Raw genomic sequence first — 23,269 nt, 5'->3', positions numbered from 1 at the left:
TGACTGATGAAAGAAAGAATTGGTAATTTGGACTAAATTAAAATTTAAAACTTTTGCCCTATGAAAGACACTAAGAGAATGAAAGAAGCTACAGACTGGGAGAAAATATTTGCAAAATACATATCTGATAAAGAACTGTTATCCAAATATACAAAGAACTATTAAAACTCAAGAAAACAAACATCCTGATTAAAAGATGGACAAATCTTGGAAGCAACTGAAATGGTTTACTGTAGTACATCCAGATAGTGGAATAGTCAGCACTAAAAACACCACCACCAACAAAAAACTATGAAAAGACATGTAGGAAATGTAAATGCATATCACTTAGTGAAAGAAGCCAATTTGAAACAGTGACATGCTATATTATTCCAACTATATGACATTCTGAAAAAGGCAAACTGTAGAAACAGTAAAAAAGGTCAGTATTTGCCAGAGGTTCAGGAGAATGAGGAAAGTACAGATAAATAGATGGAGCACAGAGGATTTTTAAGTCTATAAAACTATTGTATATGATACTATAATGGTGGGCATGTGACATTATGTATTTGAAAAGCCCATAGAATGTACAATACAAAGAGTGAACACTAATATAAATTATGGGCTTTCAACTGTTAGCCCTAATATAATGTTGTAACAATAGGGGGAACTGTGTCTGTAGGTTGGTGAAAACTCTAAATTTAAAACTAATCTCAAAAATAAAGTCTCTTAATTTAAAAACACACTTAGCCCTTTCTGGTTTGGCTTAGTAATTAGAGTGTCGGCCTGCAGACTGAAGGGTGGTGGGTTTGCTTCCATTCAAGGGCTCATACTCAGTTGCAGGCTCGATTCCTGACCTGGGTTGAGGCATGTGCAGGAGGCAGCCAATTGATGTGTCTCTCTCACATCAATGTTTCTGTCTATCCCCCTTTCTTCCACTCTCTAAAATATCAATGGATAAAATATCCTTGGGTGAGGATTAACAAAAATAAACAAAACAAAAAAACCATAGGGAGGATTAAAAATGGTGGTGGAATAAGTGGCTGCTGCGTGGACACAATCCCAGGACCAAACTGGAATTACAACTAAAATACATAAAAACTTGCTGAATAATAAACAGAAAACTTGCTAGAGAGAACCCTGATAACTGAGGATGGAAAGTGGAGAGACCACAGAGACCAGTAGGAGGGGCAAAGGTGCAAAAGGGCTGGCCAGCCTCCCACAGACAGCATCTGAAGTTCCCTAGATATATCTCAGCTGTGGGGGGTTGCCACTGAGAACTCTCATCCCCAAGCTGGGTCCCCTAGCAGAGAGTACCAGAACTTGGAAGGGTACCCACATAACGTCTGGCTGTGAAAAGCAGTGGGGTTGTTATCTGCCAGGGAGAGAGGGCTGGAAATTTAGGTACCCTCTTAGAGGGACAACACACAAGATTACCTGTGGAGCCACTCATCTTGTGCTCAGAGGAGGGCAGAGTGGACTGGAGCTGTGTGAGTGGAAGCCAGGATAGGGAGCTCTGGGATTATAGGTCAGAAACCAGACACCCTGGTTTCCTGTGCTGAGTCATTCCCTCACGCTGCAGAAGTCATCTTTCTCATGCAGACAACTGCTCTCTATGCAGTTTTGCCTGGGAGGAAGACAGTTGACCAACCCTATTGGAAACCACCTTGCCCCACAGTGTGGAGTTTCTGAGGCCCATTAAGAGACTGAGAATAACAACTTGCCTCCAGGCAGAAGCAATTGTCCCACCCTATTGAAAAATACTCTAGCCACACCTCTGGATGTTTGCATGCGGACAAGTCAATAGGGAATACTATCAGTCTGTAGGCAGAGGCGGTCTCTGGAGGCTTTTTGAGTATTTGCCTGATCTAATTAGTCAGAAACAGCTTTTGACACTGTCCTACAATAGAGATTGAGAGGCATAGCAGGTCTACCTAATACATAGACGCAAACCCAAACAAGCAGCCAAAATGAGGAGACAAAAGAAACAACCCTCACATGAAAGAACAAGAGAATTCTTCAGAAGAAGAGTTAAATGAAATGAAGATAAGAAATATATCTGATATAGCGTTCAGAATAGTGATGGTAAAGATGCTCAATAGCATGAGAAAAAATATAGTAACTATGAAAACAAAGAATGGCATAGCATAAATAAAGAACACTTTGGAAGGAATACACAGCAGATTAGGGAAAGCCGAGGATCAAATCAGTGAATTAGAAGACAGGGTTGAAAAAAATCAATCAGAGAACCAAAACAAAAAAAAAGGCCAGGTGTGGCTCAGTGGCTGAGCGTCAACCTATAAACTAGGAGGTCATTGTTCCATTCCTAGTCAGGGCACATGCCCAGGTCACAGGCTCAATCCACAATAGGGGGCATGGAGGAGGCAGCTGATCAATGGTTCTCTCTCATCATTGATGTTTCTATCTCCCTCTCTATTCCTCTCTGAAATCAATTTTTTAAAAAAACTCCTTTAAAAAACCCACAGGAGGACAGCTTAAGGGAGCTTTGGGGCAACATGAAATGTAACAGTATTCGAATAGTAGGTGGGTCAGAAGATGCAGAAAGGGAGACAGTGATAGAGAATGTGCTTGAAGAAATAATGGCAGAAAACTTCCCTAACCTGGTAAAGGAAAAAGTCATATAAGTTCAGGGGGCACAGTGAACCCCAAGCAAGAAGAACCCAAAAAGGCCCACACCCAGACACATCATAATTAAAATTCCAAAAATTAAAGACAAAAGCAGGAATCTTAAAGGCAGCAAGAGAAAAGCAAACTGTTACCTACAAAGGAGCTCCCATATGGCTGACACCTGATTACTCATCAGAAACTCTACAGGCCAGAAGGGAATGGCATGAAGTACTCAAGTTAATGGAAAGCAAGGATTTGAAATCAAGATTACTATATCCAGCAAGACTGTCATTCAAAATAGACGGTGAAATGAAGAGCTTCCTGGACAAAAAAAGGTTAAAGGAGTAGTGCATCACCACCAAGCCAGCATTATAAGAAATGCTGATGAGACTACTGTAATGCGAAGAAGAAATCGAGAAACCTAGGCATACAGAATTAAAATGGCAATAAGTAAGTACCTACCAATAGTAACCTTAAATGTAAATGGATTAAATGCTCCAGTCAAAAGACATAGGGTAGCTGAATAGATACAAAAACATAACCCAACTATATGCTGTTTACAAGAGACCCAACTCAGAAAAAAGACACACACAGGATGAGCGTGAAGGAATGGAAACATTTTTTCCATGCAAATGGAAAAGAAAAAAATGCTGGAGTAGCAATATTCATACCTGACAAAATAAACTTCAGAATGAAGGCCATCACATCTTTTATTTTGTTTTTTAATTCTCACCTGAGGATACATTTCCATTGATTTTTACAAAGAGAGGAAGGGTGGGGGAGAGACACACAGAGTGAAACATAGATGTCTAGGGTGACTTCACATTTCTGAATAAGGTGAAAAGTAAAAAGATCAGAATGGCCAATAAAGTTCAAAGTCCAGTAAGTGTTTACAGGAACTTTTTCGTAATTTTATGAGATATAAGTCTAAAGTGAAATGACAACCAGCATCATATGGAAAATTGTACCTTAAAATAAATTTAATTGGTCAAAAAAAATATGAAAGCCATCACAAGAGACAACAAAATTCACTACATAATACTAAAGGGATCAATCCAACAAGAGGATATGACCCTGGTAAACATAAATGCACCCAATATAGGAGCACCTAAATATAGGGTGTCCCAAAATTCATGCAAGATTTGAATTTTGCGTGAGCATTAACAACAACAAAAAAAGCCTAATTTTTCTTGGTTTATTGAATCAGATTCTAATATCTGTTGCCCTTTGATTTCAATCCCTTCAATTTGATAAACATTACCAAGTACCAATTATGGCCCAGGAGCAGGGACAATGAAGACCAATGAAGACCACGGCTTTGCGTATGTGCCAGCAAAGCCAGGGAGGCCATTTACCCGATGTGCTATTCCATACATAACCCTATACTGTATACTTTATTTTTTTTTATTATTTTTTTTGTCTGATAAAGTCTTTATTTCTCCTTCACTGTTGAAGGATAATTTTGTAGGAATCACAATTCTAGGTTTGTGGGTTTTTCTCAACACTTTAAATATTTTACTCCACTCTCCTCTTGCTTGCATGGTTTCTGAGGAGAAGTCGAAAGTAATCCTTATCTTTTTCTTTTTTTTTATTGCTTAAAGTAATACAAAGGGTATTACATATGTGTCCATTTCCCCCTCACCCCAAATACTGTATACTTTATGAATCAATACAACATTTACAATTTTTAATTATAAACGTGTTTTCTATCAAAATTACTTCTTGGGTGAATTTTGGGACACCCTATATATTTTTAAAAACTTGGAGGGATCGACAACAATACAGTCATAGTAGGGGGACTTTAATACCCGCTGACATCACCAGATCTTCCAGACAAGGAAACAGTGACTCAGAGGACACACTGAATCAGTCTATAATTGACATTTATAGACCATTTCACTTCAGACCTGTAGAATATACATTCTTCTCAAGTGCACATGAATCATTCACAAAGATAGACCACATATTAGGGCACAAAACAAATCTCTAGAAGTACAAGAAAATTGAAATCATATCAAACATCTCAGATCAGAGTGGAATGAATTTAGAAATCAACTATAGTATAAACATTTAGCCGAAACCGGTTTGGCTCAGTGGATAGAGCATCGGCCTGCGGACTGAAAGGTCCCAGGTTCGATTCCGGTCAAGGGCATGTACCTTGGTTGCGGGCACATCCCTAGTAGGAGATGTGCAGGAGGCAGCTGATCGATGTTTCTCTCTCATCGATGTTTCTAGCTATCTCTCTCCCTTCCTCTCTGTAAAAAATCAATAAAATATATTTAAAAAAAAAAACATTTAAACACATGGAGGCTAAATAGCATGTTATTGAACAATGAATGGGTTACCAATGAGATCAAGAAAGAAAGAAAAACTTCCTGGAAACAAATGAACAGACAACAACCCCAAATCTCTGGGACACAGCAAAAGCAGTCCTGAGAGGGAAGTTCATAGCACTACAGGCATACCTCAAAAAAATAAAAATAAAATTTAACAATAAACTAACCATGCAACTTAAAAAACTAGTAAGAGAACAAGAAAGCCCAAAGTAGAAGGAAGGAAATCATAAAGATTAGGGCAGAAATAAATGACATAGAGACTAAAAAAAAAAAAAAATCAATGAACCCTAGAGCTGGTTCTTTGAAAGAATAAACAAGATTCATGAACTGTTAGCCAGACTCATCAAGAAACAAAAAGCCCAGTTGGTGTGGCTCTATGGTTGAGCATCAACCCATGAACCAGGAGGTCACTGGTTCAATTCCTGGTCAGGGCAGAAGCCCAGATTTGCGTGCCTTATGCTCAGAGGGGGTCATGCAGGAGGTAGCCAATCAATATTTCTCTCTCATCAATGTTTCTATCCCTCTCCATTTCTCTCTCTCTAAAATAAATTTTTTTAAAAAACCATTTCAAAAAAAGGAAACTGAGAGGACCCAAATAAATCAAATCAGAAACGAAAGTGGAGAAGTAACAATACCACAGAAATACAAAGGATTGTAAGAAAACACTAGGAACAACTGTATGCCAACAAGCTAGACAATGTGGATGAAATAGACAAGTTCCTAGAAAAATACAATCTCCCAAAACTGAATCAGGAAGAATCAGAAAACCTTCAGGCCAATAACAACTGATGAAATAGAAGCAGTAATAAAAAAAACTCCGAGCAAACAAAAGCCCTGGTCCAGACGGCTTCACAGGGGAGTTTTATCAAACATTCAAAGAAAAACTAACACCTATACTCCTCAAACTGTTCCAAAAAATCCAGAGGAAGAAATACAAGCTCTTTTAATGAGGCCAGCATTACCCTAATTCCAAAACCATATAAAGACACTACAAAGAAAGAGAATTACAGGCCAATATCCCTGATGAACATAGATGCTGAAATCCTCAACAAAATATTAGCAAGTTCCATTCAACAAAATATTAGCAAGTTCCATTCAGCAATATATTAAAAAGATCATATACCATGACCAAGTGAGACTTATTCCAGGGATACAAGGCTGGTACAATATTAGCAAATCAATCAATGTGATATATCACATAAACAAATTGAAAGACAAAAATCACATCACATCAATAGAAGCAGAAAAAGCATTTGACAAAATCCAACACCCATTTTTTAAAATATATATTTTATTGATTTTTTACAGAGAGGAAGGGAGAGAGATAGAGAGCTAGAAACATCGATGAGAGAAACATCGATCAGCTGCCTCCTGCACACCTGCTACTGGGGATATGCCTGCAACCAAGGTACATGCCCTTGACCAGAATCGAACCTGGGACCCTTCAGTCCGCAGGCTGACACTCTATCCACTGAGCCAAACCGGTTAGGGCCAACACCCATTTTTTATAAAAACTCTCAGCAAAGTAGGAATAGAAGGCACATATCTCAACATGATAAAGGCCATATGAAACCTACAGCCAACGTCATACTCAGTGGGCAAAAACTAAAACTATTTCCCCCGAGAACAGGAACAAGACAGGGATGTCTACTTTCACCACTCTTATTCAACATAGTACTGGAAGTCGTAGCCACATAGATCAGACAAGAAAAAGAAAAGGCATCCAAATCGGAAAGGAGAAGGTAAAACTTTGATTATTTTCAGATGACATGATATTGTACATAGAAAACCGTAAAGTCTCCACCACAAAATTAGATTTAATAAATTTGGCAATGTAACAGGATACAAAATCAACACCCAAAAAATCAATGGTTTTTTTACACTCCAATAATGAATTCTCAGAAAGAGAAACTAATCAAACAATCCCATTTACCATTGCAACAAAAAATTAAGATACTTAGGAATAAACTTAACTAAGGAGGCAAAAGATCTGTACTTGGAAAATGATAGGACGTTGAAAAAAGAGATAGAAGAAGATATAAAAAGTGGAAGAATATACCGTGTTCATGGATTGGTAGAAACAACATAATTAAAATGTCCATACTACCCAAAGCAGTCTACAGATTCAATGCAATCCCTATTAAAATACCAACAGCATATTTCACAGATCTAGAACAAATACTCCAAAAATATATGTGGAATCAATAGAGACCCTGAATAGCTGCAGCAATCTTAAGAAAGAAAACAAAGTTGGAGGAATCACAATACCAGATTTCAAATTATACTACAAAGCCACCATAATCAAAACAGCATGGTAGTGGCACAAGAACAGGCATATGGATCAATGGAACAGAACAAAGAACCCAGAAATTGACACAAGCCATTATGCTTAACTAATATTTAACAAAGGAGTCAAGGGCATACAATGGAGTCAAGGGAGTCTGTTAAATAAATGGTGTTGGGAAAACTGGACAGATACATGCAAAAAAAAAAAAAAGAAAAGAAAAGAAACTAGACCACCAACTTACACCATCCACAAGAATTAACTCAAAATGGATAAAAGACTTAAATGTAAGTCGAGAAACGATAAAAATCCTAGAAGAAACCATAGGCAGCAAAATCTCAGACATTTTTCATAGCAATATGTTTATGGATATATCTCCTATGGCAAAAAAAAAAAAAAAACTAAGGAGAAAATAAACAAATGGGGCTACATCAAAATAACACAGCAAAAGAAACCATCAACAAAATGAAAAGGAAGCCCACTGCATGGGAGAACATATTTGGCAGTGATCTATCTGATAAAGGGTTAATATCCAAAATTTACAAGGAACTCATGCAACTTAACAGAAGGAAGACAAACAAGCCAATTAAAAAAATGGGCAAAGGACTTAAATAGACACTTCTCCGAAGTGGACAAACAGATGGCCAGGAGACATACAAAAAAATGCTCGAAGTCACTGATCATCAGAGAGATGCAAATTAAAATGACAATGAGGTATCGCATCACACCTGTCAGAATGGCTACCATCAACCAATCAACAAATGACAAGTCTTGGTGAGGATGTGGAGAAAAGGAAAACCTTCTGCACTGGTGGGAATGCAGGCTGGTGCAGCCATTATGGAAAACAGTATAGAGTTTCCTCAAAAAATTAAATATGAAACTTCCATTTGACCAAGTGATCCCACTTCTAGGAATATATCCTAAGAAACCCAAACACCAGTCAGAAAGAATGTATGCATCCCTATGTTCATAACACGTAGCTAAGATCTAGAAATAGCCCAAGTGCCCATCAGTAGATGAGTGTATAAAAAAGCTATGGTACACTCCCAACCGGCATTGCTCAGTAGTTAAGCATCAACCTATGAACCAGGAGGTCACGTTTCAATTCCCAGTCAGGACATTTGCCTGGGTTGCAGGCTCAATCCCCAGTGCAGGGTGTACAGCAGGCAGCCAATGTTTCTTTCTAATCGATATTTCTATCTCTCCCTCTCTCTTCCTCTCTGATATCAATAAAAATATATTTAAAATGCAAAAGCTGTGGCACATTTATACCATGGAATACTATGCAGCAGTAAAAAAAATATCTTACCCTTTGAGACAGCATGGAGGGACCTGGAGAGTTTCATGCTAACTGAAATAAATAAGAGACAAGTATCACATGATCTCACTCATGTGGAATCTAAGTAACAAAATAAACTTTTGAATGGAGTAGATCCAGAGACATGGAAGCATGCAACAGAGTGCAGAATCTCGGAGGGAAGGTGGGGGACGATGGGTGGGTGGTTGGGAGGTAATCAATCAAAGACCGTGTATGCATATATGATCACCCATGGACACAAGACAATAGGGTGGTGGAGGCCTGGGGGTGGGGTGTGGGGGCGGGCTGATGGGGGTCAATGGGGGGAAAAGAGGGACATATGTAAATACTTTCAACAATAAAGAATTATTTAAAATAATAAATTCAGCCCTAACCGGTTTGGCTCAGTGGATAGAGCATCGGCCTGCAGACTGAAAGGTCCCAGGTTTGATTCCGGTCAAGGGCATGTACCTTGGTTGCGGGCACATCCCCAGTAAGGAGTGTGCAGGAGGCAGCTGATAGATGTTTCTCTCTCATCGATGTTTCTAACTCTCTATCCCTCTCCCTTCCTCTCTGTAAAAAAAATCAATAAAATATATTAAAAAAAATAAAATAATAAATTCAAAACAAAAAAAAGGGTAAAAGTGTTATCAGGGATGTAGAGAAATTGGAAACCTCATATGTTGCTATGGGAATAGAAAATGCTGAAGCTACTTTGGAAAACAATTTGGCAATTCCTCACATGTTAAACATGGAATTACCATATGACCCAGCCATTCTACTCCCAGGTATATACCCAAAAGAAATGAAAACATATGTCCATACAAAAAATGTCATACAAATGTGTATTGCAGTATTATTAATAGCCAAAATAGAAACAATCCAAATGTTGGTGAGCTGATTAATGGAAAAACAAAAGGTGATATATCCTGCAATAGGATATTATTTGATGAGACCAAGGAAGGACTACATTCTACAACATGGATGAATTTGGAAACATTATTCTAAGTGAAATTATTTAGTTAGAAAAGATGACATATGATTCTTTTTGTCAAGAATATCCAATTCAAAGAAACAATACATTGATATGCTCCAGAAGTTGGGGTTGAGGGCAATAGGAAATGACTGCTAATGGGTATGAACATATTACCCTGATATGTTCTAAAATTAGATTGTGGTGATGTTTGCAAAATTCTCTAATGTAGAAATGTTTGAATTTTATACTGATGGTTTAGCAAACTATACTCAATTTTTAAAAAGCATTTCTGAACCTCCTAGCCTTTTAGGTAACTTTAGGGAGTTAGCAAAATCAGGTGCTAGAGGGAAAAGATTTAAAAGCCTAGTTTATTTCCCTAGACTCCCATTCTTCCTCTCAGGCTGCCCAATCTAAAACCTTTACCTAGATATTTATGTGTTTTATCCAGCTTTTCCAGTTGTCCTCCATTGCAAGGTTTCTCAGAATTTCTTCTGCTATACCACCTAAAGCCTCATAGGCAGCTTAAGCTCATTTATGACTTTAATATCTGTATTTAGATTTATATCTCTAGTCTAGCAGTTCTTATGTTTTATAATCTAAGGAGCCCTTTGCATTCTTTGATGTTATTTGAGTTTTTGGTTATATTTATATATCAATAATTACCATATATACAAAATGTTAAAACAAATTTTTTTATTGATTTTATATAAACCAATTTGTTGTTCCATTTATTTTATGCACTCACTAGTTGATTCTTATATGTACCCTAACTGGTGATCAAACCCACAACTTAGCATATTGGGACAACATTCAAACTAACTGAGCTATCCCAGGGCAAAACAAAACTTTTTAATGTTTTTAAATTTCCTTTAAAATAACAATAGGAGAAATAACAAATGAACCCTTGTGCACTCTTGGTAAGAATGTAAATGACTCAGCCACTATGGAAAACAGTATGGAGGTTCCTCAAAAAAATTAAAAATAGAACTACCATGATCCAATTCCACTTCTCAATATTTATTCAAAGAAAAAGAAAGCATTAACTCAGAAAGATATATGTACCTCCATATTCATTGCAGCATTATTTATAATAACCAAGATACAGAAACAACCTAAGTTCCCATTGATGGATAAATAGATAAAGAAAATGTGATACACACAATAGAATTATTTAGCCATAAAAAAGAATGGTATTTTGCCATTTGCAACAACATGGTTGGATGTGCCCTGACAGGGGATTTAACTTGCAACCTAGGCATGTGCCTAACTAAGAATCGACTCTGCATCCTTTTGGTGTATGGGTTGAATTTCCAACCAAGCCACCTGACCAGGACACAAAATTACATCTTTATATATTACTAGGGGCCCGGTGCACGAAATTTGTGCACTGTGTGTGTGTGGGGGGGGGGGGGGAGTGTCCCTCAGCCCAGCCTGCCCCCTCTCACATACTGGGAGCCCTCAGGCGTTGACCCCCATCACCCTCCGAGCGCCTGATCGGCCCCTTGCCCAGGCCTGACGCCTCCGCCAGAGGTGTCAGGCTTGGACAGGGGACCCCCATCTCCCCCCGATCACTGGCTCTGGCCCCCGCCCAGGCCTGAGGCCTCTGGCCCAGGAATCATGCCTGGGCAGGGGACCCCCATCTCCCTCTGATCGCTTGCTCCACCCCCCGCCCAAGCCTGACGCCTCTGACCCAGGCTTCAGGCCTGGGCAAGGGGACCATCATATCCCCCCAATCCCCGGCTCCGCCCCCCTCCCAGGCCTGATGCCTCAGCCAGAGGAGTTGACCCTCATCACCCTCCGATCACCAATCACCGGATCGGCCCCTTGACCAGGCCTGAGGCCTCCGGCAGAGGTGTCAGGCCTGGGCAGGGGACCCCCAGCTCCCCGCGGTTGCAGGCTCTGCCCCTGCCCAGGCCTAATACCTCTGGCCTAGGCGTCCGGCCCAGGCAGCGGGGACCTGCAGTGGCAGCGGGGGGCGCCGCGATCGTGGGCTTCGCTTTAGGCCCAGGCAAGGGACCCCTAGCTCCTGGGACTGCCAGCTTCGACCGTGCCCAGCTCCCATCGCTGGCTCCACCCCTACTTCCTGCTATCACTGGCCAGGGCGGCAAAGGCGCCTGATTCTCCGATCATGGCTGGGGGGCAGGGCAAAGGCGCCCCCAGGGCCGCCTTTGCCCTGCCCCCAGCTCTTAGCTCCCCCCTGGGTTTCAGATCACTGTCAGTGGCAGGGGGCTTCTTCATGCTTTCCCTTTCGCCTCCCTGCATTGTGCCTACATATGCAAATTAGCCGCCATCTTGTTGGCAGTTAACTGCCAATCTTAGTTGGCAGTTAACTGCCAATCTTAGTTGGCAGTTAATTTGCATATAGCCCTGATTAGCCAATGAAAAAGGTATCGCCGTACGCCAATTACCATTTTTCTCTTTTATTAGTGTAGATGTGTCCCAATACATAAACAATTCTTTTAAATGCATTTGTCTCTTAAGTTATATAAAAAATAAGATTTATGATTATAAGTCAAAATTACAGTAACATGCTAGCTTTTAGACTAATAGTTTTTTAAAAAATGTGCAATATTTTAAATCATGTAGAAAACATAAGGTATAATTGCAAACCATTGTTACAATGTACTTATTTTTTTTAATTAAATCTTTATTGTTCAGATTATTACAGTTGTTCCTCTTTTTTCCCCCCATAGCTCTACTCCACCCAGTTCCCACCCCACCCTCTGCCCTTACCCCTCCCACTGTCCTCATCCATAGGTGTACGATTTTTGTCCAGTCTCTTCCTGCACCCCCACACCCCTTTTCCCCCAAGAATTGTCAATCCACTCCCTTTCCATGCCCCTGGTTCTATTATATTCACCAGTTTACTCTGTTCATCAGATTTTTTATTCACTTGATTTTTAGATTCACTTGATAGATATATATTTCCTGTTCATAATTTTTATCTTTACCTTTTCCTTCTTCCTCTTCTTAAAGAATACCTTTCAGCATTTCATATAATGCTGGTTTGGTGGTAATGAACTCCTTTAGCTTTTCCTTATCTGTGAAACTCTTTAGCTGACCTTCAATTCTGAATGATAGCTTTGCTGGATAAAGTAATCTTGGTTGTAGGTTCTTGCTGTTCATCACTTTGAATATGTCTTGCCACTCCCTTCTGGCGTGCATAGTTTCTGTTGAGAAATCAGCTGACAGTCGTATGGGTACTCCCTTGTAGGTAACTGACTGTTTTTCTCTTGCTGCTTTTAAGATTCTCTCTTTGTCTTTTGCCCTTGGCATTTTAATTATGATGTGTCTTGGTGTGGTCCTCTTTGGATTCCTTTTGTTTGGGGTTCTCTGTGCATCCTGGACTTGTAAGTCTATTTCTTTCACCAGGTAGGGGAAGTTTTCTGTCATTATTTCTTCAAATAGGTTTTCAATATCTTGCTCTCTCTCTTCTTCTGGCACCCCTATAATTCGGATATTGGTACACTTGAAGTTGTCCCAGAGGCTCCTTACACTATCTTCATGTTTTTGGATTGTTTTTTCTTTTTGCTTTTCTGGTTGGGTATTTTTTGCTTCTTTGTATTTCAAATCTTTGACTTGATTCTTGGGATCCTCTTGTCTGCTGTTGGATCTCGGTATATTATTCTTTATTTCAGTCAATGTATGCTTAATTTCTAGTTGGTCTTTTTTCATATCCTCCAGGGTCTCACTAAATTTATTGGGGGTTTCTAGAAAATTCTTGAAAAACCTTAAAAGTGTGGTTTTGAACTCTATATCCAGTAGTTTGCTTTCCTCCATTTCTGTCATTTGTGACCTGTTTCTTTGTCTCCGTATTTTTTATGCTTCCCTGTGTTGGTAGAGTGGCTTTGTGTGCTAGGTGTCCTATAGGGCCCAGTGGCTCAGCCTCCCCAATTACCTGAGGTAGACACTCTTGGTGCACCCCTTGTGGGCTTTGTGCACAGTCTTGTTGTAGTTAAGCCTTGATTGATGTTGGTGTCACTGGGAGGAATTGACCTCCAGGCCAATTGGCTGTGAGAATCAGCTGTATCTATGGTGGGAGAACTTCTGTTCTGAAGACACCCTTATGGGGCAAGACTTGCTTCAGTGGGGCTTTGGTGCTCACTGAATCTTCCCCCTGAGTGTGTCCCTTATGGACCTGAGGAGTTGTAATCTGGATGGTCCCACTCTGACCACTGCGTACACTGGCTCTTGGATCCAAGGAGGTGCTAATTTAGCCTCTGCCTGAGGCTACCCAGCAGGAGCTACGGAGAGATCTGCAGATTCCTCTTCTTTGTTTGGGGTTTGGAGGTGCCCAGATGAGGCCCAGTTGTGAAGCAATGCAAGCTGCTGTGGGGCCTTGGGCCTTCTCTTGGAAGTTCTGGGTCTGTCTGGTCCAACTGCAGTTTGTTAGGTAATTTTCAGATTGCAAAGGGCCAGGGCATTCATATGCAAAAGCCGCTGCTGCAGCTTGGGTGGGGCGGGGTCTCAGGGAATCAACAGGGCAGAGCAAACAGCTATGGCTGATCCTCAGCCCTGCCCTAAGAGGCCCCGAGTCTCAGTGTCCCGGTAGTCACTGCAGGCACCTCTGAGAGAAAGCCGCCCTCAAGCTCCGAGTTCTGCCCGCTGCCAGACAGTCCAGTTTCTCCCCGTATGAGTCTGGGTCCCCAGAGACTTCCTGGAACTGGAGTTCAGAGCAGTCGGGGGCTTGTGACTCCCTCCTGATTCAAAAAGACAGCCGCGACCTCAGTTGCCAGCCCCTTTCCATGTGCGCCTCCGTACCTCTGCACTTTACTTCCGCAGCTCCTCTGAGTCTCAGTGTGCTTTTCTCTTTCCTTCTAGTTGTAGAATTTCCACTCAGCCAGCCTTCCTGTAGTTCTGGATGATGTCCGTTTTGTCTTTTAGTTTTATTTTTGAAGTTGTTGTGGGAGGCAGCAATTTCCAGTGTTTACCTATGCCACTATCTTGGTTTCTCCCACAATGTACTTATTTTTAATTGACTTTTAGAAAAAGTGTGTGTGTGGGAGGATCAGTGTGAGAGAGAAGGATCAAACCCGCCACCTTTTTGTGCATAAGATGATGCTCCAACCAACTGAGCCACACTGGCAAGGGCAGAAGTACTGATTTTATAATAGCTCATGCATTTCTCCTTATTGAGATCTTTTTCTCTGCATGGCTTCATGTTATTGCCTAGCGTTCTTTCATTTCATCCTTTCAGGGCATGTCCACTGATGATAAACTTCTTCAGCTTTTGTCATATTGGAGGCAGAAGGAAACTAAATCCTCTTCCCCAAAAGGTGGACTAGATGCTAGATGGCCAAAAGCAGCGCACACACAAAAAAGTGCTACAGACTGGGGCAGTAATTCCAGTCTTGGGATACGAAGATGAATTACATGTTTGTAAATGTAGTACTTGCGGTGGCTCAGGAAAAAAGAACATTCATAAAATATTTGAAATCTGAATTTAGGCTCTAACAAGGTTCTAGGTGATTATGTTTAAAAGGGGTCATTAAAATTGTAAATTTTCATGTAGAGCAACCTATCAAGAATGTATAGTATGTACCTATTTAATTCAGTGATAATTTAGGGTTTTTTGTTTATTTTTAAGTATATTTTTATTGATTTCAGAGAGAAAGGAAGAGGGAGAGATAAAAACATTAGTGATGAGAGAGAATCATGGATCGGCTGCCTCCTGCACTCCCCACACTGAGGACTGAGCCCACAACCCAGGCCTGTGTCCTGATGGGGAATTGAACCGTGACCTCCTGGTTCATAGGTCGTTGCTCAACCACTGAGCCACACCTGCAGGGTGATAATTTAGGTTTTTGATAGGAATTGTGAACAAAATCCTAGAATGAACCACACTCAGAATCAAACTGTCACATACTAACTGAATTAAACTAAAGTACTTCTCAGAGAACTCCTAGTTTAAAATGGAACAGCCTGTTCTTTTGAACTGTTTAAGTCAGACATGACTAGAACATAATTATATTCTCTAAATGGAAAAAAAAATTCTTCAAACTATTAAAGCCAACATTTAATTTTATTTGGATCCATGGACAATTTACCATGACTTTTTTTGCTAATTACTTAGTTATAGTAAAACTGTTTCACATTATAACTGATTGTAGGGTGGTATTTAGCAAAGGACCCTTTCGCTTGTTATCAACTTTGGATGTTGCTGGTACATAAAAATGTGAGGATGGTGGATCTGTAGGATGTGTGGTCTATGTTGGAATTTCTCTAACAGCTCACCTTGTTCTTAGCCTAAACAGTAATTAGTGTAGTAGGAGATTGACTCGGCCCCAAATTTTCCTTCCTTCCTTCTAACGTTATTCACACTGTTTGAGTATGAGCCTTATGCATGTGTGCTTATTTTGTTTTTGTATTTTATAATGCCTTTTCTGTACCAGACCTGTTTACTACCCAGTGGAAGTGTAGAAATGACTGCTGCGTCTCCAGGCTGTGCACTGAGCAAGCCTCTCTCTGCCTGGTCATTAGTCTCAGGGCTCCACTCTCATCTCAGTAGGTGTCATTTCAGGTGAACCACTGTCTCCCAGAGAAGATTGTGGTGTACCGGGATGGGGTGTCTGACGGCCAGCTAAAGACAGTTGCCAATTATGAGATTCCTCAGCTGCAGAAGTGTTTTGAGGCTTTTGAGAATTATCAGCCCAAGATGGTGGTATTTGTAGTTCAGAAGAAAATCAGCACCAATCTGTACCTGGCTGCTACCGAGCACTTTACAACTCCCTCCCCTGGGACTGTGGTGGATCATACAATCACAGCCTGTGAGTGGTAAGTGGACAAAAAAATGACATTTCAGCAAGAATATGTTGCAGAAGTTGTCCATTCCCTGGGTATTGGAATAGGTAGGTTGTCTGGGAAGATGTGGAATGGAATCCTCAGATTTTACTGTTAAAAAAATAAAGATTTAATGGGGATGTAAAGTACAGCATTAGAAATGTATAATATTATTATAGTAACTACGTATGGGGCCAGGTGGATACTGGAAATATCAGGGGGAACACTTTGTAAAGTATGACAGCTGTCTACTATGCTGTACATCTGAAACTAATACAAAATAATACTGACTGTAAACTGTAATTAGAAAAAAATGCTAAATACATGTTTCCATCTTTTAAAAAAATAAAGCTTTAAAAAAAACTATTAGAAAAAAACAAACCAACAATAAAGTTTTTGCCTCTTAGGTATAAACTATTGAACATGCATTCCTTTCTTAAGATCATGCATGCTTTGGGAAAAAGGGGACATACCAGTATGTAATACTTTCAACAGAAAGATTTTTATTTTTATAAAAAAGATCATGCATGCTTAATGTTCTGCACACAGAATGCTAGTTTCTACCACGATTCTTGAATAGGCTGTTGAGTCAGGAAACACAAGTTCTAATTATGGTTTGGTCCCTGTGTGTCCTTGAACCAGTTATTTGACCTCTAAGCCTTAGGTGCAGGAGCTACAATGAGCTCTAAGATCTTTTTCATCTCTTTTTGGTCAAATCTAACCATATCATTGCTTTGTCTTTTTTCCTTACTAGGGTGGACTTCTACCTTCTTGCCCATCATGTCCGGCAGGGTTGTGGCATTCCTACACATTATGTGTGTGTTCTCAACACTGCAAACCTGAGCCCCGATCATATGCAGAGGTGAGTTGACCAGTAACTTACTCTTTCTCACTCTGACTGGCTAGCTAAGGTAAAGTCATTGCCCAACCCTAGTAATATTTACCCCTTGAGTTTCTTCATGTCTTTCATGATAATGGTATCTTTTTGAGGAGTGGTTGGTAATCCTGTTGTTCATTAGATTTACTTGAAGAGCTTAAAAAATACTGATGCCAGGGCTTCACCCCTAAGCAGTCTGAGGCATTTATATCTTTTAAACTGCTCTTTGATGATTAATGAGGTGCAGCTAATTGATATCCCAAACCCTTAAGCTCAGATTATATAAATATTTTGCTGGAGTACTTAAACTTCTGCAGCCAAAAAAAAAAATTATCCTTGTTTTTCTTGTTTTGATATAAAAACAGGGGCACCTAACATGAGGAAATTCACCCGTGTCCTCTTGACTTACAAATGGTGGAAATAGAAACAATTCCACTTAAAATAATGATTCCCAGCCCTGGCTGGGTAGTTCAGTTGGTTAGAACATCGTCCTAATATACCAAGGTTGCAGGTTTGATCAGGGTACATAATAAGAATCAACCAGTGAATGCATAAATAAATGGAACAGCAAATAGATGTATCTCTCTCTATAAAATCAATTTTAAAAATTCAGTTTAAAAACTGATTCCCAAAAGTTGGCTCATGTAAAAAAAAAAATTTAAAAAGATACATAATGTATTCCTTAGTTCCCCAGTTTGCTGGAAAGTATACACCCATAAGCACACAATCACATCCCAGAATGAAGGTGGAAAGTAATAAGGATAATATTTTTTTCTTGGGCTGCAGGTTGACTTTCAAACTGTGCCACATGTACTGGAATTGGCCTGGTACCATCCGAGTTCCAGCTCCTTGCAAGTATGCCCACAAGCTAGCTTTCCTGTCAGGTCAAATCTTGCATCATGAACCAGCCATCCAGCTCTGCGAGAACCTGTTCTTCCTGTGACTGGACAACCAGGATATAAGCTGATTAGAGGAATTATTAGGCTTCAGAACTCAGCTGTGACTCATGTAGGATCAATAGACTGAAGGGATTTTTGTGTTGCTGTTTTCCCTTTCGCCAACCCAGTAGAATAAGATACCTTCTTTCCTGTTTTTTCCATTTTAAACCTGGTATTACCAAGAAGCAAGTTCCATTCTAAGTATCAGCTGAAAATTGCCATGTTGCCTTTGTAAAACAAATTGGGGTGACACTGCTACTGCGTCTGTGGTTCTCAACCTTCCTAATGCCGCGACCCTTTAATACAGTTCCTCATGTTGTGGTGACCCCCAACCATAAAATTATTTTCGTTGCTACTTCATAACTGTAATGTTGCTACTGTTACGAATCGTAATGTAAATATCTGATATGTAGGATGTATTTTCAGGGGTCGCGACCCACAGGTTGAGGACCGCTGGGCCTTAGATGGAGTGGGTGAATATGGAGGAATCTTAAAAAGCCTGCAAAGCCAACAGGAGCTATAGAAACCTGCAGAAGCAGCAATTACACCTAGAAGCTCTGCTTACGAAGCAGTTCCCATTTCTAGCACCAGAAGTGATAATGAGTGAAGTCATTGCAGGCTCCTTAAAGTAGAGAGTTACTTTATTTGGGCAACTGGGAAAGGTAATATAAAGGCCTGCGAGGCCAAGTTTTTCAAGATATTGCTACTGCTAGCAAGTGTGAAAGACACGTGGTAAACTAGCTGGCGGTGTAGTCAGGCGCTTGCTGACCTAATCTCTGGGATTTGAGTTTATGAGACTATGACTTAAGCTGGCGTTGAAAGGGGTGTTCAGCTCTCGCTTGGCCTCCTGAGAGAGGCCAGATAAATTTTTTCTGTATATTTCAGTTTTAGTAAGTTTCATTTTTTAAATTAAGAACTCAAACAGGTGAAATTCAACATCAAGGAAGATTCGTGATGGGGTGTGAGTTTTTCTTGAACCTTTCTCCCAGGTTGTGCCTTCTTTTCTGCGGATATATGTTTGTGAATGGAATCACTCATTTTCCGTGCTCAGTAACCTTTTCCTGGCTGTTGGCTCATTTTGTTAGGAATTTTTCTGAATCTAGGTTAAGATTTCCAGAAGTTGGCTTTAGAAAACATGACACTTCTGCCAAAGGCCAGACATTTCAGTTTAGAAAGTTGTCACCATGCCTGAGGGTTTCAGTGTTTTGGGGAAGCTCTATTTTTTGTGTTTATCTTCCCCGTTTATAAATTTTCCAGTCTCTTCAGTCTTATCTTGCTTTAACTGGGTTTTAAAAGCCAGTTTTAGTTAACCTTTTCAAATTTGTATTTATTTATTTTTTTGCTGTGATGACAGGAGGGGGGTGAAGCAGAAATTTCCATTTTATATGACAATGTGTAAGAAGAGAAATTTTAGCTTAAAACTCATTACAAGAAGAAATCCAAGCAAATTGTCAGTTTGTCCAGAGCAAAGATTGAGGAGCCCTGGGCTGGTGGTCCTCATGCACTCTGGCTTCCGGTGGAGTGCGGCTCACAAGGCCAGAGGAAGACCTGGAACTTTGAAACCACTGAATCAAACAAATTGGAGCACTAGCTCTGTCATTTTTCTGATTCTCTTTAAAAGCATTTTGAGTTTCTCTTTGGAAGTTAGATTTCTTAATACTTACTTTCTCTTATATAATAAAAAAAATACTAGAATATAATACAAAATTTCTTCACTTTTTATTCCTAGTTTTCTTGCTTTGTTTTCTGGTCTTAATATGAAATGATTGGGTCACCACGTGGGAAAAGAAAACAAATTTGTATAAATGTAGAGTTGTGTTTGAAGTAATGTTGTCAGTATATTCATATTGTTTTTTCCTTCAGAGAACCACAACACTTGTTAGGATTGTTACTTATTACTCGCCATTCAAGGTACAGCTCTACTATTAGGAGCCAGGTAATTTCACTGAGACCTGGGTAGTAAGATTTCTTGGAAGCGACACTAACCGTCTTACTTCTGGGACAAATGAAACACTTGTGTGTGGGTGTGTGCTTTGTCTGTTTTGTTGTTGTTAATCCTCACCCGAGGATATTTTTCCAGTGATTTTTAGAGAGAGTGGAAGGGAAGGGGAGAAACAGAGAAACATCTATGTTAGAGAGAGACATCAATTGGTTGCCTCCCTCACTGCCCCTGACCAGGCCAGAGATCTAGCCTGCAACCAATGTGCCTGCCCTTGACCATAATCAAACACGGGCCAATGCTCTCTCCACTGAGCCAAACCGGCTAGAGTTTGTCTTGTTTTTTGAATCTCTTTTCAACTCAGACAATTTTTATTAGTCTATGTGAGAGCCAGCTCCCTTCCCCTTTTTCTTTTTTCTTTCTTTTTAACATTTTTATTGATTTCAGAGAGGAAAGAAGATGGAGAGAGAGATAGAAACATCGGTGATGAGAGAGAATCATTGATCAGCTGCCTCCTGGGGACCAAACTCACAACCTGGACATGTGCCCTGACCGGGAATTAAATGGTGACCTCCTGGTTCATAGCTAGACACTCAACCACTGAGCCACACTGACCCAGTCCCTCCCCATTTTCTAATGCTTTCCCTTTTCTGCATGGTCTTCGCCGTGTCTATAATCCTTAAAAATACCTTCCCAAAGCACCCTGGTTGCTTGCTGCATCACTACATCCTTTCTATTTATTTAGAAATTATGTTTTTAAATGATGCAGTGCTTTTTGAACTCATTCTAGAAAGAACCTAATTTCTATAAAGTGCTACAGTCCCTACTTACTTGGGCAGCATTTTGTTGAATGGTGTAAAAAAGGAAGACATTTTCTTTTTTTATTAATTTAAGAGAGAAACATTAATTTGTCGTTCCACTTATTCATGCATTCATTAAATGACTCCTGTATGTGCCCTGACCTGGGACCGAACTGACAAACTTGGTGTATCAGGACAATTCTCTAACCAGCTGAGCTGTCTAGCCGGGGCTGGGAAGATGTTTTCCAAATGACTAGCTCTTTATATTGAAAACAGTAAAATCTGTGCCTGAAAATTTCTTAGTGATTGAGGAAGACCCTACTCTCTCTCTTTTTGTGGCTCTATATCTGAGTTTCTTAGTGACTTCCTGTCTATACTTAATTCTTTCTTTAAATAATTAGGAAAATCAAGAGAGTGAAAAGATAAGCCACAGACTGGGTGAAAATATTTACAAAAAATATATCTGATAACACTCTTATCCAAAATATACAGAGAGCTCTTAAAACTCAATAAATCCTGGCTGGAGTGGCTCTGTTGGGTGTTGTCCCATGCACTGGGAGGTTGCTGATTCGTGTCCCAGTCAGGGCACATGCTTAGGTTTTGTGCTTGACTCCAGGGCAGGGCATTCAGGGGTGACCGATTGATGTTTCACTGTTATGCTATCACACTGATATTCCTCTCTTTCCCACTCTAAAAATCAATTTTAAAAAACTAAAAAAAAACAAGCCACAATAATAATGCTTAGTGTTTCACATTCTAAGGGTTTGGACAAATGTATGGCATGTATCCGCCATCATAATATCAGACAGAATAGTTTCCTTGCCCTAAAAATCCTGTGATCTGCCTATTCATCCCTCCCTCTTCCTAACCATCCCTCCATCTTTTTACCATCAACATGGTTTTTGCCTGGCCAGGGTGGTTCAGTTGATTGGAACGTTGTCCCACATACCAAAAGGTTGCAGGTTCAATTCCCAGTCAGGGCACATGTCTTGGTTGTAGATTTGACTCCTGGTTGGGGTATGTGGTGGAGGCAGCCAATTGATGTTTCTCTCTCCCTTCCTCTCTAAAATCAATAGACATTCTTGGATAAGGATTAAAAAATAACAACTCAGTAATAAGGAAACCTTTTTAAAAACTGGGCAAATGACCTCAACAGACAGATGTTTTTGTCAACTGCCTCTCACACCAAAGAAGATACACAGCAAATAAACATATGAAAAGATGCTTGACATCAAATGTCATTAGAGAATTACAAATTAAAACGAGATACCACTACACACACATTAGAATGGCCAAACCCCAAATACTGACAACAGCAAATACTAGTGAGGATGTGGAGCAACAGGAACTCCCTCTTCATTGCTGGTGGGAATGCAAAATGGTACGGCCACTTTAAAAGACAGTTTGGCAGTTTTTAACAAGACTAAACATACTCTTGCCATATGATTCAACAATCACACTTCTTGGAATTTTACTCAAATGAGTTGAAACTTATGTCCACACTAAAACCTGCATACAGATGTTTATAGCAGCTTTTTAATTGCCAAAACTTGGAAGCAACTAAGATGTCCTTGAGTAAGTGAAAGGAAAAACAAACTGGTACATCCAGACAAAGAAATATTCAGTGCTAAAAAGAAACGAGCTATCAGGCCATGAAAATACCTGGAGGAAACTTAGTCACACATTACTAAATGAGGGAAGCCAATTTGAAAAGACTCTGTACTGTATTTCAACAATATAACATTCTGGAAAAGGCAAAAACCATGTTGATGGTAAAAAGATGGAAGGGGCGGTTAGGAAGAGGGAGGGATGAATAGGCAGATTACAGGATTTTTAGGGCAAGGAAACTATTCTGTCTTACATGATGGCGGATACATGCCATACATTTGTCCAAACCCTTAGAATGTGAAACACTAAGCATGAACCCTTTTGTAAACTATAGACTTTGGGTGGTTATGATATGTCAATGGATGATCATCAGTTGTAACAAGTGTACCACTCTGTGGTGGTTTTGTTAGCTGGGGAAGGGGGAGAGGGGGTGTGGGGGGGCTGGCTATATATGAGAAATCTCTAATTTCTGCATAGTTTTGCTGTGAACTCAAAACTGCTTTAAAAATAAAAAGTATATGTGTATATTTTAAGATTTTTAAAAATTGATTTTTGAGAGAGAAATATCAATGCAAGAGTGAAACATGGATCATCCACCTCCAGCATGCCCCCCACCAGGGACCTACCTGGAAACCCAGGCCCAGACCAGGAATTGAACCAGCATCCCCTGGATGCATGGGATGATGCCCAGCCAACTGAGCCACACTGACCGGGGCCAAAAATATATTTTTCAAATGAGTAAACTAGGGAGACTTCTGACAAGATGGCACACTGAGCTGACCATACTGACAAATGTTGGCCAAAATAGGAAAAAAGTTGGTTTTTTG

General features: G+C 40.0%; 1 protein-coding gene across 1 annotated transcript in view; it reads left to right on the top strand.

Annotated features, from left to right (window-relative positions):
- The window catches only part of PIWIL2 (piwi like RNA-mediated gene silencing 2), a gene marked incomplete at its 3' end in the record, with an annotated part of 59,344 nt that extends 41,244 nt beyond the window's left edge, over positions 1–18,100 (top strand). Inside the window, exons 20-22 of the mRNA XM_081091140.1 lie at positions 16,021–16,274; positions 17,035–17,142; positions 17,944–18,100. Coding sequence (XP_080947266.1) covers positions 16,021–16,274; positions 17,035–17,142; positions 17,944–18,100 — 519 coding nt within the window. The remainder of the gene's footprint in view (positions 1–16,020; positions 16,275–17,034; positions 17,143–17,943) is intronic.
- Between the last annotated feature and the right edge of the window lie 5,169 nt (positions 18,101–23,269).

Source organism: Myotis nattereri, assembly GCF_964212035.1.
Source record: "Myotis nattereri genome assembly, chromosome: 5".
Lineage (NCBI taxonomy): Eukaryota > Metazoa > Chordata > Mammalia > Chiroptera > Vespertilionidae > Myotis > Myotis nattereri.
The sequence above is the reverse complement of the archived record's forward strand: the minus strand, read 5'-3'. Positions and strand labels throughout refer to the sequence as shown.